General features: G+C 36.2%; 1 protein-coding gene across 1 annotated transcript in view; it reads right to left on the reverse strand.

The window, feature by feature from the left end:
• The window catches only part of PPP3CA (protein phosphatase 3 catalytic subunit alpha), a 381,077-nt gene that overhangs the window by 50,965 nt on the left and 313,370 nt on the right, over positions 1 to 16,742 (reverse strand). The window contains exons 7-8 of the mRNA XM_027853359.1: positions 11,867 to 11,944; positions 7,817 to 7,911 (exon numbers count right to left, since the gene is read on the reverse strand). Coding sequence (XP_027709160.1) covers positions 7,817 to 7,911; positions 11,867 to 11,944 — 173 coding nt within the window. The remainder of the gene's footprint in view (positions 1 to 7,816; positions 7,912 to 11,866; positions 11,945 to 16,742) is intronic.

Consider the following 16,742-nt stretch of genomic DNA (forward strand, 5'->3'; position numbering starts at 1 on the left):
TTTCAGCTAAATCTAATTTGTTAAGTTCTATTGAAGCTAGAAAGCCCTTTTTCTTAATATGCATCCTAAGCAGTATTCATTCTTTTGGTGCTTAAAAAGCTAAAAACAAAACAAAATAAAAACAACCCACTGAACTCCAGAGTTGGAAGAGTCCAGATGCCTCCTCACACTCCCCCTTCTCAAATAAACAATATACCCAACAAATGGTCATTTTCTCTCTGTCTGAAGACTTATAAATGGGAACACAAAGCCTAGTCTGCTTTTGGACTACACCCACTGTAAGGAACATTTCCTTAAATTGAGTCTAAATTTGTACCTCTAACTTCTGGTTTCTAATATTGTCCTCTAGGTCAAGGTAAAATAAGTTTAATCCTTTGTCCAAGTGACCTCCCATTCAAATACTTAAACAGAGCTATCATATTGCCCCTGTCAAATCTTCTGTAAGCTAAATATTCCTACTTTCTCAAATTGATTCTTGTATAGCATTGTGTTCATTCCTTTCACCAATCCAATTACTCTACCCTAGCCATGTCTGTTTGCTTTTAAAACTGTGGCTCCCATAACTGAACTCAATACTCCTGATGTGGCCTGAGCAGGGTATAATGTAGCAAGGCTATCACCTCTTTTGTCCTGGCTACCATTTCTCTATTAATACAACTGAAGATGGCATGATATTTTCTGGCTGACATGTCACACTGTTGACTTACACTGAGTTTGTGGTTCACTAACATCCTCCTGTATTTTTATGTGAACCATAGTCTAGCCATAATCTCCCCATTCTGTACTTATGCACTTGAATTTGAGTTTAGTTATCCATTTTGAATTCAATCTGATTAGATTTAACTGATTTCTGGTCTGTCAAGGATTTTGTTCCCCAAGATTTCTGGATTCATGTTCTCCAAGCGAGGAGCATTTCACTGATACGTTGATTTAAAAAAAAATGTTGAACAGAATAAAGCCAAGAATAGACCCTCAGAGATACTCCACTAGAGGTATCTCATCAGAGAGACATTAATACATTATTTGGTTATAGTCATTTAACCAGATATGAAATCTGTTTAATCATCCAGTCTATATTTTTCCATCTTTTCTACAAGGATATCATGGGAGATTTGATCAAATGCCTGGCTGAAATCTAGGTATCAACTCATTAATTTTTCAGACAAAGGCATACACACATCAATGTGTTTCAGGAGTCCAAACAATCAATGTTTAGTTGAGTTGAGTCAAAGGATTAATGGGATGATTGAGATATAAAATCTCAATGGGTGATTTCTTTTTCATCCTCCTTTCCATTAATTAATATTTAAAAAGAAAGCAAGTTGAGTACAGGATTGAAACTAAGACTGTTTAGAAAAGGCCTCCAGCAGTGTTCCTGACCCACTCTGATAGTGCAGCTGGATAAACAGAAACTGAAAAACACTGGTGCTTTTGGGGATAGTTTTTAAAAGGGGAGAAATGAATTATTTATTTTAGGATAACCTAAAAGCTACTCTAACTTGCACTGTATTAATAATTTATATATTTTAATATGCTGCACTCAAGGATAATTTCAAGGAAACAAATAACACTTCATTTCAAAGACTTCTTTTCCTCTTACAAAAGCTAGGTCGAATCACCTGAAAAGCCACTTGGAAAATAAAAGAATGAGCCGCATAATAGCTCAATGAATATGGCACTCCAAAGACTTTCTTACATAACACTATTTAGAAGAAATGAAATCAAATATTATGTGCAAACTACTGAGACTGAAGGATGGGAAACATTTCACATTAATAGTATTTTATTGAGTAACAAATGCTTTAAAAAAATAATTGTACCAAGCTATAATGCTCAAGATGAAAAAGAAAAAGGCTATTACCAGCCTAGAACAAATGAATATGCCATATTATATATTACAGGAGCAAAAAGCTTTTGGAAAAGACATTTTGCTGAAAAACTTTTTTACCCTCTGAGGTTATAACCAAACTGAGTCATTCCTCTGGAGTCTCAAATATCTATTTCTACTTGTCATCTTTCCGTATTCAAAGGAATTACTGCGAATGGCTCTGCAACTTGGTTCCACTTGGCTCTTTCAAATCTCCAAGGAAAGAATTCTCACATATCTTGGTAATATGCCTAGGTCTCAAAAATGGACTAGATTTTTGTCCTTGGAAAAAATCTAATTTTCTCTCTATTGAAAATACATATTTCCTTTGGTTTTAGCCCTCATAGAGACAGGTAACTGGTCAGGATCCTTCTTTTCAGCACCTCTCAAGAAATTCAAGTGCAGATGACCACCTAAACTTAAGGCGTTCTTCTGGAATATTGTGGAGTGTTTTTTTTTTTTCTGTTGATGATGCCTATATCTCTCCAACAATTTGGTCACAGAAACCTGATCTGTGGTCATTCAGAATATGCCAAGCAATCAAATATTTAAATAATTTGCACATTTAAGTATTCTTTCATCAAAAAGATGATTTAGGATAGAATCATTAAAGGTATTTGGGGGTACTTTGAGTCACTCTATACCTAATCACCATAAAGATCAATTTGTTCTGATTGAAGGGCAGAAAAGTTCAGTGGAGGAGAGTCTAGCCCATGCATTGGCTCTAGCCCTTGGCTTAATTTCATCTAGTCTATAAAGTTATCACCAAGAAGTGATCCCACTCATGTGTGTAATTGCAAAATCATAATAAGGCAATGAATGTCTTTAGTGGAAAAATTCTAAAGACCTACAAGATAGAAATTTAGAAATAAGAAAGAAAAGGAGAAAAATACTAGAACCACCACAGAATGGATGTGGTAGGTATTGAGTAAATTTTTTTTGAAACAATTGATAAGGATTTCAAGAATGTCTAAGCTTACGCAAAACATGAGAGAAGGAAAACATTTATATTAGGCATTCTCATGTCATTTTCTCATTAAAAAAAAACAACAACAAACTATGGCACACTATTTTTTTTTCTTTTAATAAGAAAAGACAAAATCAGCTAATTTGTTAGAAACAAAGTGGCATAGCATAAGGAAGTCCTTCCCCTTATCTGGCTAAAATATAGGTCTGAGGTTAAAGAATCAGACATTTAGAGCTGGAAGGCACCTTAGAAGCTATCTAGACCAACTTTTTTATTTTTCAAATGAGGAAACTGAGGCCCAGAGAGATTAAATAACTCATCAAAGCCCACAGAGCTTAGTAAATGGTGGAGCTGGGAATCAAACCCATATTCTCTCTGACTCCAAATTCAGCATGCTTTTCACTGGACCATGCTGCCTCTCTCAAGTTTTTCACTTTCTGTTGGATTAGAGTTTTGTAGGCTTTATTCTTACTGTAAAAATCAGTTCCAACATTTTCATTTCATGTATTTAAGAACATATACACAAAATATATGTATATGTGAACATATACATATGCATGTATATAGTTTGATTTATTTTACTAAAATCTTTGATTTTATATAAACAGGCTCCCCATCCCGCTAATTCTCTGGCTCTATGGAGAACTGGTTATCACAGGGAAATGCAAATTCAGTCAGCTCTCTTTTCTTCTGCATTGGTGAGTGGTGGTGGGATAGAGTATGTACTAATGAATAGTTACTGGGTGAATCACTGGAGCTTCAATCTTCCCATTTATCATTTTCATAAGAAATAGTATAGCTAGCCAGCTCTCAATGGAGAAGATCAAGGCTTTAAGGTGAGATCTAGCACTGGAGTGCCCCAAATCTCTGAGGCAGTAGAGTAACCTTTAAAGGAAAGGAGTTCTTAACCTGGGGTCTATGACTTTTTTCTAAAATATTTTGATAATTACATTTCAATATAATTAGTTTCCTTTGCAATTCTATTTTTTTTTTTTGGCATTTAAAAACATTCTTCTGAGAAGAGGTCCCCAGGCTTTACTAGGCTGCCCAAGGGGTCCATGACACAAAAAAGGTTCCCTGCTATAAAGGAAGTTAAAAATACAAAAACACTGCAATTCACCAAGTAACACACTGTAAACATATCAAAAATTTTCTATGAAGTAAGCAGATAATGAGGGTCAATGCCTAAATAGAAAAAAAAACCCAAATGTTCTAAGTGACTATAGAGAAATTTAAGAAATAATTGCGATATAGAGAAAAGATAAGTGGACTCAAGAGCATCAGTTTAAAGTGAAATGCCTTTAGAATTTTATTTATTACTAGATACATCTCTGGTTTTAATTTTCGGATCAATCAATATCAAGCAACACATTTATTAATTGCATCTTTTATAGAATACAGAATGCTCGATCCACCTTTAAAAAGTTTATAATCTATTATGTAGATAAGATATCAATACATTAATAGATTACTACAAGGCAGGAAATGACAAGTTAAATATGTGGCATCAGCACTATATGCTGTGGCAAGGGAATAAGTAGACTATTTAGCTTGGTATGAAGGGTTCACATAAAAAGGAAGAGAGAGATAAAACTGGAAAGTTTCAGGTCTTGAATGTCAGGCTACAGAATTTGGATTCTTTGTATAGGTAATAGGAAACCACTGAAAGTTTCTGAACAGCTCGTAGCACCTTGGACAATTCAGTTCTTTCCAAGTCTTGGCTTCCTTGTTTATAAGACAAGATGGTAGAACAAAATAACTCCTTGCAGTTCCTTCTAGCTGTACCATTCTATGATCCTACAATCTATGATTTAGGGGATTGACTTTTTAAAACTATTGTCTTGGGAAGATCCAGCTGACTGTTGTTCAAAATAGAGTGGGGGAGTGAAGAGAGAATGGATGCAAGCAGATCAATTAGTAGAATCTTTCAGTAGTCAAGATTTAAGATATGAACCATATGACCTAAGGAAAAAGCAAAAGGAATGCAAAGAATGAGTCTGTTTGGAAAGACAATCTGCCTGGAATACTCAGAACAGTTGGACTGATCATTGTCTTGACTATGAGTGTCACTAGGTGTTGAATTCTAAGGAAAAAATCCCACTTGACATTTTTTTTCACTTTTCCAGGAGAAACTATTAGTACCACTGTGCTCTGCAAGAATTGTAAGGAAAAATCAAATCATGCTACAATTACCATGTTTGCAATTTCAGATTTTCTTAAATTCATCCTTGTTGCTAAGACTCACACTGTGTTCTCTGAAGCCCAGCCTTTTTGCTGCTATTTTCCTGTTGGCTCTCCTTTGAAGTTGCTGGCAAAGCAATTTTGTGGCTTGTTTCTTTACTCTGGTTAACATTAATTTTATTCAAATATCCTAACTCCTACTTCTAGCAATGAATAAATGGCTCCCACCCCCATATACAGCACACAGTGTTAGCACAATAGCTTTAAAGTGCTTCAGAGATTTTACACAAAAGCCTATTAAAATTATGCACAAATTGAAATGAGCATCTTTCTCTCCTCTCTCTCTCTCTGATCACTTTGTCTTTTTGTCCCCAGAGAATTCTTTCATTTTTTGGAGAGATTTCAAAACTGCAATGCTTCTATTCCTTTCCTTAGACAAGTGATCTTCCCTCACATGGCAGCAAATATAATGCCAGAACCATGGATTCTCAAGTTGCAGAACAAGAACTGATGCCTTATCTTTTCTTACAATTACATCACCAACTCAGGCTGTATCTAAACTTGGATAGGCATACAGTCATTGGATCTTACTGGACAAAGAGGAAAATCCAATTTATTTATGTGTGTGTGTATATATGTATGTATGTACACACACACAAACACATATATACATATACAAACAAATTTTCTCTTATTTTAAAATACTTGTAGTGCTTTGGGGGTAAAAGTACCTACTACCAAAAGGACATTTTGCCCTTGTAAAATGCTTTATTATGGCACTTATGGCAGTGTTATAAAAGCTTTGACAGTGATTAAAAAGTAACAAAAATGTTTTTTTCTCATGTATAACTTTGGTAAAACTCAGAATCAAAAAGCTGAAAAGGACTTTGAGATATCAACTTGGTTTATTGGGGCGACATTAGGAAGACTCTAATTTTGTTGTAAACCAGCCAGCCAAGTTGCTTTGTTGTAGCTTTTTCTTCCTGTATTAAATAGGAAAAACAATACCTGGATTTCTACCTTTATTTATAAGGCTGGCAAGACTTATAATAACAGCAAGAAACAATATACAGGAAAATGTGAAACTGGTATGGAGAAAGTTAAAACAGATTATATCAATTCATGACTACTTCCGACAGCACGTAAGGAAGCTATTGAAGACTTATGAACCTCTATTTTTAAAATTTTTAAAAATAGGAAAAAAGGAGATTGGTGACCCACTAGTAATTACTTATGACCTATAAAATTGAACTTGATTTCTTCCCAAACCAATTCCTCCCTCTCCATTCTCCAATCCCACATCTTTCCTATTTCTGCCAGTCACGTCATCATTCCCCAGTCACCTAGGGTCACAGTTTTGGAGTATCTTTAACTCTTTCCTCCTCCTGTACCCCCTTATCCTATGAGTGATCATGATTTATTTATTTTTCCCTTGAAGTATCTCCTAATTTCTTTCTTCTCACTGCCATTATTCTACTTTATGCTTTTTTCATATCATGCTTAGACTACTGTCTCCTGGCACTTCAATCCGTTCTACCTATGGCCATCTTAAAAAAACAAACAAAAAAACCCCCAAAAACCCTCTTCTTTCCCTATTCAAAAGCCTCTGATAAAGTCTCCATTTCCCCCGGTTAAATGGTCAGACTCTTCATTTTGATATTAAAAGCTCTTTATAATCTGGATCTTTTCATATGTGTGTGTGTGTATACACACATATATGTATGTATATATGTATATGTATATGTATGTATAAAGTTTGTTTGTTTTATATTTGTTTCCCATTACTTCCCTGCCTAAGTCCTTCCACTTTGGTTCACAGCCCTTAAACATGGCATGCTCAATTTTAATTCTGACCTTCACTGAAGTTGGTTCCTTATCTTATTCAAGGAAGTCTATTCAAGTTGTACTTATCCTTTAAAATCCTACTTAAGTGCCACATCATTCACAAGTCCTTCACTGGTGATTTCAGCCTAATGTGATCTTCCTCTCTTTTGAATTTCTAAAACTTAGTGTCTATATCATTTATTTTGACATTTAATCATCTTCTGTATTTAGTGATTTAAGTCTTATTTACTTAAGAAGTATGGAGATTGGCTCTTACATTTATGTGAAAAACATGAGATATCTAGTACAGCATAATGGACAATAATAGTAATGATAACCGAAATAACAATAACAGATATATATCAGTTATCACTGATATATATACACACACATATATGATAACTGAAACAACAGTAACAAATATATGTGTATATATATATCAGTTTTATATATATGCTAAAATAACTATATATATATATAATAACAGTATATCAACATAAATAAATAATACAATAAATATACACACATATCTAACTGAAATAACAATAGCCAATATATATGTATATGATTATATACACATTATATTATGCACGGGCATGTATATATGTACTAAATATAATTGTATACATTGAATAAATATAACTGGGAAAATAAAGGAAAGAAAAATAACTGTTTTTTAAAAACAGAACTATGAATTCATTGTTACAGGGAACTCACAAAACTCACTTCTTTGTAAAGAAGTTCCCTCTAGCAATGCATCTAAATTGACATCCAATCTCTAACTTCAGAGTCCCATGAAATGTCCTGGAGGCAATGAGTGATTAAGAGACTGAAAAATGAAACATGGTAAACTAAAGACGCTATGATGCAACATGATTTAAGGATATGTTAGCCTAACACACCCTTAACGAAGCAAAAGCTGAAGTTAAACGGAGTACATACTCCTCAAAGATTCAAGAGGGATCCGAGTGACTTACCTTTGTTATTGTAGACATCTAGATAGTTTGGTGCTGAAAAGATTGTAATTAGAGAAGGGAAGCCTGTTGTTTGACTTTTCCTATACATGCGATACCTGAATATAAAATAAAATAAAATAAAATAAATTATAAGTTAGAAACAAGACTGTTTTTCATAATTTTCCCCAGGTTCCCACAACCGTTGGCAGAATCTTAGGAAGAATTCTCATATAATTCCTATATTTTAAATGGCACAGGACATACTTTGTATAGCATGGATTCTTATATAATATTTTTTTTCAGAAAGCCACAGATAATCGTTGATAATGCAATATCAAGCCAGATCACTAATGCCCAAGCCAATTATTCTCCAGATTTACAGATGCACTAGTGAGATAGCTTTGCCTATAAACAATTTTTCCTGGAATAGCAATTTGCCTTCAAAAGAACATTCAGCCAAGTTTAAGAATTCACATGTTTAGATTTTCAACTCATATTCATCCATCTCCCATTCCTTCTGGCTTTCGTGGGTCAAAGATGGTTCTCCTAGCAAGGTAATGTTTAGTCGATCAGTAATGGAATTGGAAACTAGGGATCTTTGAAAATACATCAACAATTCGGTTACTATTTTATTTTCCTGAAGGCAAGAATAATGCATAATACAACACCTATTTCTCAACTAATCAAAAGAAGTGGTAGATCATGGCTTTCTTCCACTGAGGTGGAAAAAAAAAAGTATTTTGCTACTTTTAGGGAATAGCTTTTTGGAATATCAATCTAGAAAATTTACTGCAATGCACTGCCCTGAAAATAAAATGTTAGTTCCCCTTAGGTGTCTCCTGTAAGCTATTTTTGGCAGGCAAACCATTCTTAACTGTGCTGAATTATCTAGTGAAAACATAGAACCTTATTAGATAGGATACAATATAATTTCAGGATATCTCCAGGAAGAAAATCTTTCTAGTCCTTTGGGAATCTCTAAAAAACATTTACCTTGTCTATGGGAATGAGCAATATTGTGTGAGCTCGGTCCTCAATTTTAGGCCCATGATTTTACAAACAGGCTATGTCTATAGGACAATAAATAGCTGGTTCAAAAGATTGTTTGAAGCTATTTCAGTGACCCCATCGAATCAATTGCTCAATTCCACCCTTAGTGGCACTCAACAATACTTGTTCAGTTGAAAAGACCTGATTTGACAAACTTCTCCATATAGACAGGATGATTTCAGACACATAAAGGCCTAGGTACAGTAGTCAGATGGATTTCACTCAGGATCTCTGCCAGACTGACTCACAGCTTCTAAAAGGTATGCAGGCATTGGGCTTTTGAGTTTGGATAGGTATTCTGGGCATCCCAAATGCACCTCTGATAGAGAGATCCTTGAGTGTATATGTTTCTTCCCAACAGAAGCTTCGAGTTAAGTGACTTGCCCAGGGTCACACAGCTAGCAGGTGTTATGTGTCTGAGGCGGAATTTGAACTCAGGTCCTCCTGACTCCAAGGCCAGAGCTCTATCCACTGCACCACCTAGCTGCCCCCCAATAGGAGCTTTTTGTTTGTTTGCTTAGTTTCTTGGTCAAGGGCTAGTGATAGGAGTAGTGTAGGAAGGGACCTCTTCATGTCCACCCTCAAACCTCTGTCATGGTCAAATCACCAGCACTTTGTTTCAGTGAAGTGATGTGGTCAGAATATACGCTATCTAGGTAATGAATTTTCTTGGACAGAATGACCTGGTCTACCAAGAAAGAATTCAGAATCGGAGCTCAGAAAATAAGATGAATTCTTCAGTGAAATAAAAGGTTGAATCTATATGTAGGGAGACACATGTTTTTTTCTTTCATCTAGTTCACAAAAAGTGCCCAACATTTAAATGAATGAAGCAACCTGATTGTGATTAGAACTTGGAATGTGATTCGATTGAACTCCTGGAGAGCAGGGGCTATTTCGTTTTTTGTCTCTATGCCCCTCCCAAGGCCCCACAACCGCCTCCCACAGTGCCCGGCACATAATAAATATCTAATAAATGCTTGTTGACTGACTGCTCACAGATGTCAGGATGTGTCACACCACTGGCATCTAGCTATATTATCATCCCACCAAGGCAAAGTATGAAGCTTATGCAGGCACTCACACTTTGGAAAGTCAAGCTGTGAGAGCAGCAGTTTAAATGCTTCCTGGATACAATGCACTGGAGGGCATCCCTCTTCTGATTATAAGGTAACTCCCTCACTCTTCTCCTCTTTATTTCTGTCAAACCTGCTGTAGGAAAGTGCCCAAAGTTCCAATTTTCAATAGATTTCTGATGTCACCCAGATTCCTGGCACCAGCACAGGGGCTGCTGTCATTACCATGAAGGTTCTCAGACCTCTGGGTCAAGCAAATTACTTGAATGTTTAACATGGTTTGTGTGGTTGATTTGTGCAATTCTATGCATAAATATGTGTATTTTAGTTGGGACATATGGTCTTGTATCTTTGCATTTAATTGAAAAAAGGAATAAATATAGCATTTATTGAGTGCTTACTATGTACACAGTACTGCGCTAAGTGCTAGGGACACAAATATATATTTATTATATACATATATAATATTTATTATATACAATAAACAAACAAATTTATTATATATAATCATATAATATATGATATAATTTTATATAGTTATATACAACCATGTGAATTAATATGCAAATATATAATATTTATTAAATGCTTATCATATACAAAACAATAAATATATAAAGATGGAAAACAACCCTGTTCCTGTCCTCAAGACGTTTATAAGCATATGTATGTGTGTATATGTATACACACATACATGTGTGCACACATAGATGTCTGTATATATATATACAGATACATATGTCCATCTACACAAGAAGGCATATTCTTGTCCATATAAATATATATGGTATATTATATGTGTATCTATGTGTGTGTTTGTCTATGTGTGTACATAAAGAGAATACAAGTTTTCCTGTTATTAAGTTCATACAGAGAAACTTCAAGAGACAAGAATCACTTGTAGCTGTGGCATTATTTAGGAAAAGGCATGTAAGCTGTGACTTAGAGAGAGAGAGAGAGAGAAATAAAGAGACAGACAGAGAAAGAGAGAGAGAAGAAAAAGAAGAAGAAAAAAAGAAGAAAAGGAGGAGGAGGAGGAGGAGGAGGAGGAGGAGGAGAAGAAGAAGAAGAAGAAGAAGAAGAAGAAGAAGAAGAAGAAGAAGAAGAAGAAGAAGAAGAAGAAGAAGAAGAAGAAGAAGAAGAATTCCTAAAAGTGGACATGGGGCACAAGAATAGTATCTCTTCCTGGTAAGGGAAGAATGTAATGTGCATATATGAAGGTGGGGCAGGACAGGAAGATTTTAGGGGTCAGTAAATAGTCCAGTTTGGGAGACAGTATGGCTTAGTGGATAGAGCACTTGACTTTGCGTCATCAAGGCCTGGGTCTGAAGGTCACATCATACATCATAACTAGCTGGGTGATCCTGAACAATTCATTTATTTTTTCATCAGGCCTCAGTTTCCTGTTTGGGGGAGTAAATAGACTTGTGGCACTTACCTCACAGTGTTGTTGTAAGGGTCAAATGAGAATGGGAGTATGGGAAGCCTTTATCAAACTTTAAAAGATTTATAAATAATTATTTTTAAAAACATATAAAATTATATAGTTTATATATCACATGCACATAGATATATATATAAACTATATAAAATTATAGTGCTTAAGAGATACTTCCAAATGCTATTGACAGCCTTTGTTTTTATATTACCCATATGGCCTAAAAAAGTGTCCCAAAAGTCTTGGTGCAGTTTTAAGCTATTAAAACATTAAACTGTATTAAGACTTTTGGGAAAACCTCTATTTCTCAAAACAATCCTCTCCCATTCTTCCAAAGTGCTGTCCTTTATAACAGCAACAAACTGTTCAGCAAGGCCAACCACACCAAAAATGTCTAACACTGTCTGCAGGGCTCCAAATCCACATCCCCTTCCTGCCCATCCTCCAGCCCTAAAAGCAGGGAAGGAAGACCAAATGACATCATGTAAAGTCCCAGAAATCACTCACCCGGCATCTTGGGCTTCATGGGCTCGGAGTATAGATAACAAGTTATTGTGCTGTAAGAATTCACACACAGCAGGGTAGCTGTCAGAAACAAAAGAAAACAAAGAAAAAAAGTTCTCATTATGAAATTATCAGAAGTGACATAGTAATCTGTAGAAATGATTGACATGATCCAGAACGATGAAATACACGTCATTCTTGGAACAAGCCTCTTGACCCTGAAGACAGTTTCCTCCCCTTTTGCCCTTCTCCCCAATCAAAACAAACAAACAAAAAGCACCCAGTTTTAAACATAATAAGAAAGTAGGAAAGAAAGTCAATGTTTAATAACACACACACACACACACACACACACACACACACACACACAATCTCTTGAGGAAACCTCTTTTATTAGGTCTTTGCTTAGTAAACCAACCACACAAATGTGGTCCCCTCATTTAATTGCATCTTCTCCAACAATCAAAGAGTATATGGTGACTATCTAAAGAGAGAGCACAAAATTGAGAACAAATCAGAGACTCTCTCTCTCTCTCTCTCTCTCTCTCAAACTCAAGCAGGAGAGGGAACATTGCCTTGTACAAAGCTGGCCATGGAGTCAGGACAACCTCAATATGAATCCTACCTTGCACACACACTAACTGGACCCCAACAATTGTTTACGATGACAAGTTTTAGGGCAGGTGCTAGTCTTCTCTGATAATGTTTACCCACCAGGATTTCCCTATACCAATTAAGTCAAAGTTCTGACCAACCAACCACCCACCCCACCCAAAAAGCAACAGCAACAACAAAATCTAAAGATATATGTATATAAATATCTGAATTATGTCTTGGTTTTCTATGAAGGTCGAGCTAGATGGCAGAGTGAAGAATGGAAGTCTTTGAACTCAAGGTATCTCCTTACCCCAATCCTACAGTCAAACCTAGCAGATTCCCCTTTTTTATGTTCAAAGAGGAGCTACCTAAGTTCATAATATGTTGGAATATATATTTTATTTATGAACCATATTGTTCGACCATTAGGATGAGCCTTGCTTTTGCTCTTACGAAATATAAAGATTGAGATCACATTGTTCTAGCAATATGGAAAAAATAGTGCAGCGTCGAAAAATGGAAGTTTAGCTCTTTTCTTTATATCTGTTGTAATATAAAATATTTTCTAAAAAGTTCTCATAGCTTCTCCCTCTCTCAAGTTACAGGCTTTTTATAAGACAAATGAGTGTAATAAATGAGCAAGTTTAGAAAACTTAGCTCATGGAATACAAAACAGGACAATCATAACCTGAAATGGCCATGCATTGTTCAAAAATAATACGCACTACAGGGACCAATTGCACCACCAAATAAACATGGTCACCTCTGGGTGTGGATTTTTACTTATATCTGCTCCAAAGATCCAAGAGAATTTGGCAGCTGTCTACAAGGAGAAGCACAGTCATTTTGTTGCTCCCATTTTTAAAGCAACTTCCTGACTAAAGGGATAAGGAAAAATTACAGTTTCAACTAAGTGTATTGAGGATAGGTGTGACAATCTGAGAACCTGAGCATAAAGCAGCGGGATTAAAAAAAGAGAAAACAAAGTGTTTACTTAAATACTTGCTTCTCTGATGACAACAACAGGTTTGCTGGAAACAGGTTTGCTATAGGTACCCTTACTCTTAGGGCCTTTATGACACACAATAAAAAGGAATAAAGTCCTGTTACGGTTCCATTCTGGGCAGGCTCTCCTTCCTCATCTCTGCCTCCTGGCTTCTCTGATTTCCTTCAAGTCACAATAAAATCCTCATGCCTTATCCCTCTAAGTTTTAGTGCCTCTCCTCTGTTGATTTTCATACATGTGAGCACATATTATGTATGTGTACATATATGCATGCAAATAGGGGTGCATATATATTTATATATGTTTGGATATATGAACTTATGTGTAAGTTTATGTGCATGTGTATATATTTGAATATCGGTATATGTACATATGTGTATAAATATCTGTATATGTGTATATATGAGTATACACTCCTATAAAACACACATGTATGTGTGTATGTATATATGCATATATGTCTGCATACATGTGCGTGTATAGGTATGTGTCTATGTATATCTATGTCTATATGAATATATGTGCCTATGTATGCACATATATGTATATGTACATATGTGTATGTTGTTTTTACACAATTATTTGCATGTTGTCTCCTCCACTAGATTATGAGCTTCTGGAGGTCAGGGACTGTTTTTTGGTGTCACCATGGCTTAGCAGAGTATCTGGCCCAGAGTGGTTATTTAATAAATGGTTATTTACTGATTGACTGTTGTGAAATAGCGTTGCCCCTTTTTTTGGATCTGTAGATAGGCTAAATGCTTAGCTACTATTAATACAGCTATTGTTCCCCACCCCCTCTTTTAGAGGGACTGATTCTGTCTTTACAAGTGTCCACATGTGTACCATGTCTCTACTTACGCATCACATTTATGTGCACACATGCACACATGTTTGCACATATAAAGAAACTGAACATGGAATTGGAAAAATTTCAGTTTTAGGTGATTGAATTAAATATATGTAATTCATTATACATTTCTGATATTATAGTCAAAGACAATGACTAACAAAATTCAATGAACATATTCTGCCTTGTAAACTGATTACAGTGAAACATGCTTATTGCATTAAGTGAAAAATAACCAAATCATAATGCAAACGGAAAATGTCTTAAAGATTTAACTATTTAATTATACACAATAACACACTTTTTCATAATGGTATAAGTCCATAAGTATACATATATGTGCATAAACACATGCATGTTTGTGTTATATATGTGTATGCAACATGCTGCATATTATATTGTGTTATGTATGTGTGTATATTATGTTTATGCATATATATGTATATGCACACATGCTTACATGAATAAATTCTCCCTGAGGAAGAGGCAAGCCACTTAGCTGAAGCGTCAGAGCTCCCTAAGGGGGAGACAGTAGGCAATATGTACTGTCACCACCTTGACCACCATTGCCCTTCAGACTCTGATGGAGACAGCCCAAGAGACTGAGTCCAGGAGACTTGAGAAGAGCAATTTCCCTCAAAGCACCAGACCTGCTTCCAGCTCAGCACCTGAAACCAAGGTCATTGTGTGTGTGTGTGTGGGGGGGTGCCACATCTTTCTTATCACCACCAATAACAATTGCTGACCAACTATCACTAACAGGCAGATAAGAACAGGAGCCACCTAGAGGTGACGGCACCCTCCAAACCCCCCCCTCATCAGTTCCACTCCAAGACTACTCCATCATTTGGGTAGGTGGCTCCTGTAGGAAACAGGCTGGCCATCTTTGCCAACTGTCAACCGACTGCCATTCACGAGTGAGATGGGCTAATCTAGATGAAGAAGCAGGCTAGTCTGAGAGGAGACAGAAGGCAACAGGTGCTGAGCAAGTCAAACCACCATAACCTCTTTGACCACCATCTCTCCTTGGCCCCCGATGGAAGCAGTCCAGAACCCTGAACCCAAGAGCCTTGGGAATAGCAAAGCTTCCAATGCAATACCCAAAGTCAACATCTTGGGAAGCAACCCCTGTGAAGATGCAGCTTGGTAACTGCTCCTGTAAGTGCTACAGCCACAACTACTGAAAACCCAGGAAGGAAAATTCTGTCGCCAAAGTTCTTGGCACTGTCACATGGCACAACACCAGAAATTGATACAATTTTATCATTAGAAATGACGTTAGAGAAGAAACATTACCATCTGCTTGGCTGCTGCATTCTAAGGACCATGGGACTTTTCCATCTGACTTGCAGCTAAAACCTTCCATTTGTGTTATCTCTCCCACTAGAACGTAAGCTCTGAGAGAGTAGACTCTGCTTTACCTTTTTATTTGCATCCCAGTCCCTAGCACAACGTGCTTTTAAATAGTAAACTCAATAAATGCTTCATTCATTCATTCAATTGGGATTACAAAAAAAAAGTGAAAATGATAACTCACAACTTTCAAGTGAATTAGATTTAAGTGAGGAAGAGTTGTGCAAAGTCACCAGCCTCATTTTCTCCTCCAGTGCCACCTAGGTCCAGTGGCAAGATATAAATCAGGATGATTGGAGATGGCCCCCTAAGGAATATGAGGTTCCTATGGGACATTGAGTTCAAAATGCCAGCAGGCAAATGGTAATGGGATCCTGATCACCCCTCCCTAATTATGCTGGCTTTTTATAAGATAACTAGCTACAGAAGAATCAAGTGTGGTGTAATTGGAGCTGAGGGGAGGGAAAGAAGTACAAAATATGAATATTTAAATTTTATGTAAACACTTTTTTGGTTTTTCTTATTCTCCTTAAAATATTCCCTTTAAAAATCTGTGAAACAGAATCATATTTTTTCCAACTTTTTGTGGTACCAACTACATAATTATCCCCCTTATAAATAATATTTTTGGCATCTTAGCAAACCTTGGTGTAACTCAGTTCCAAGACCACCTGGGAGGATGAGGCTAAAAAAAAAGGGGATTATAGAGAGATTCAAATAAGCTAGGAAATGTGTGCAGGCATATATTTCTCATAGTTCTTGGGTTTCCATTTCTTTTGCCCTTGGAGAGACTTGTACCCAGACTTTTCTTTTTTTCTTTTAAGGTTGTGAAAAAGAGAAGGAAGAAGAGGAAGGAGGCATTCAAAGTTTGCACAGATTCTGTTGCAGGGAGGAGAGGTATGATGGCTTTATGACTAAGAGGAAAATATTAAGCATGAAATGAGATTTCTTTATGGAGCCATTTATAGAGGCTGGGCAGTCCTTGGGTGGCCATCTGGTATGGACCAGATGGGAATGGACTAGAGGCAGCCAGGCTACATGGAGAGTGACCAAGTCAAGCTATGGGTGATACT

Source organism: Vombatus ursinus, unplaced genomic scaffold (assembly GCF_900497805.2).
Source record: "Vombatus ursinus unplaced genomic scaffold, bare-nosed wombat genome assembly UNPS02009975.1, whole genome shotgun sequence".
Classification (NCBI taxonomy): Eukaryota; Metazoa; Chordata; class Mammalia; order Diprotodontia; family Vombatidae; genus Vombatus; species Vombatus ursinus.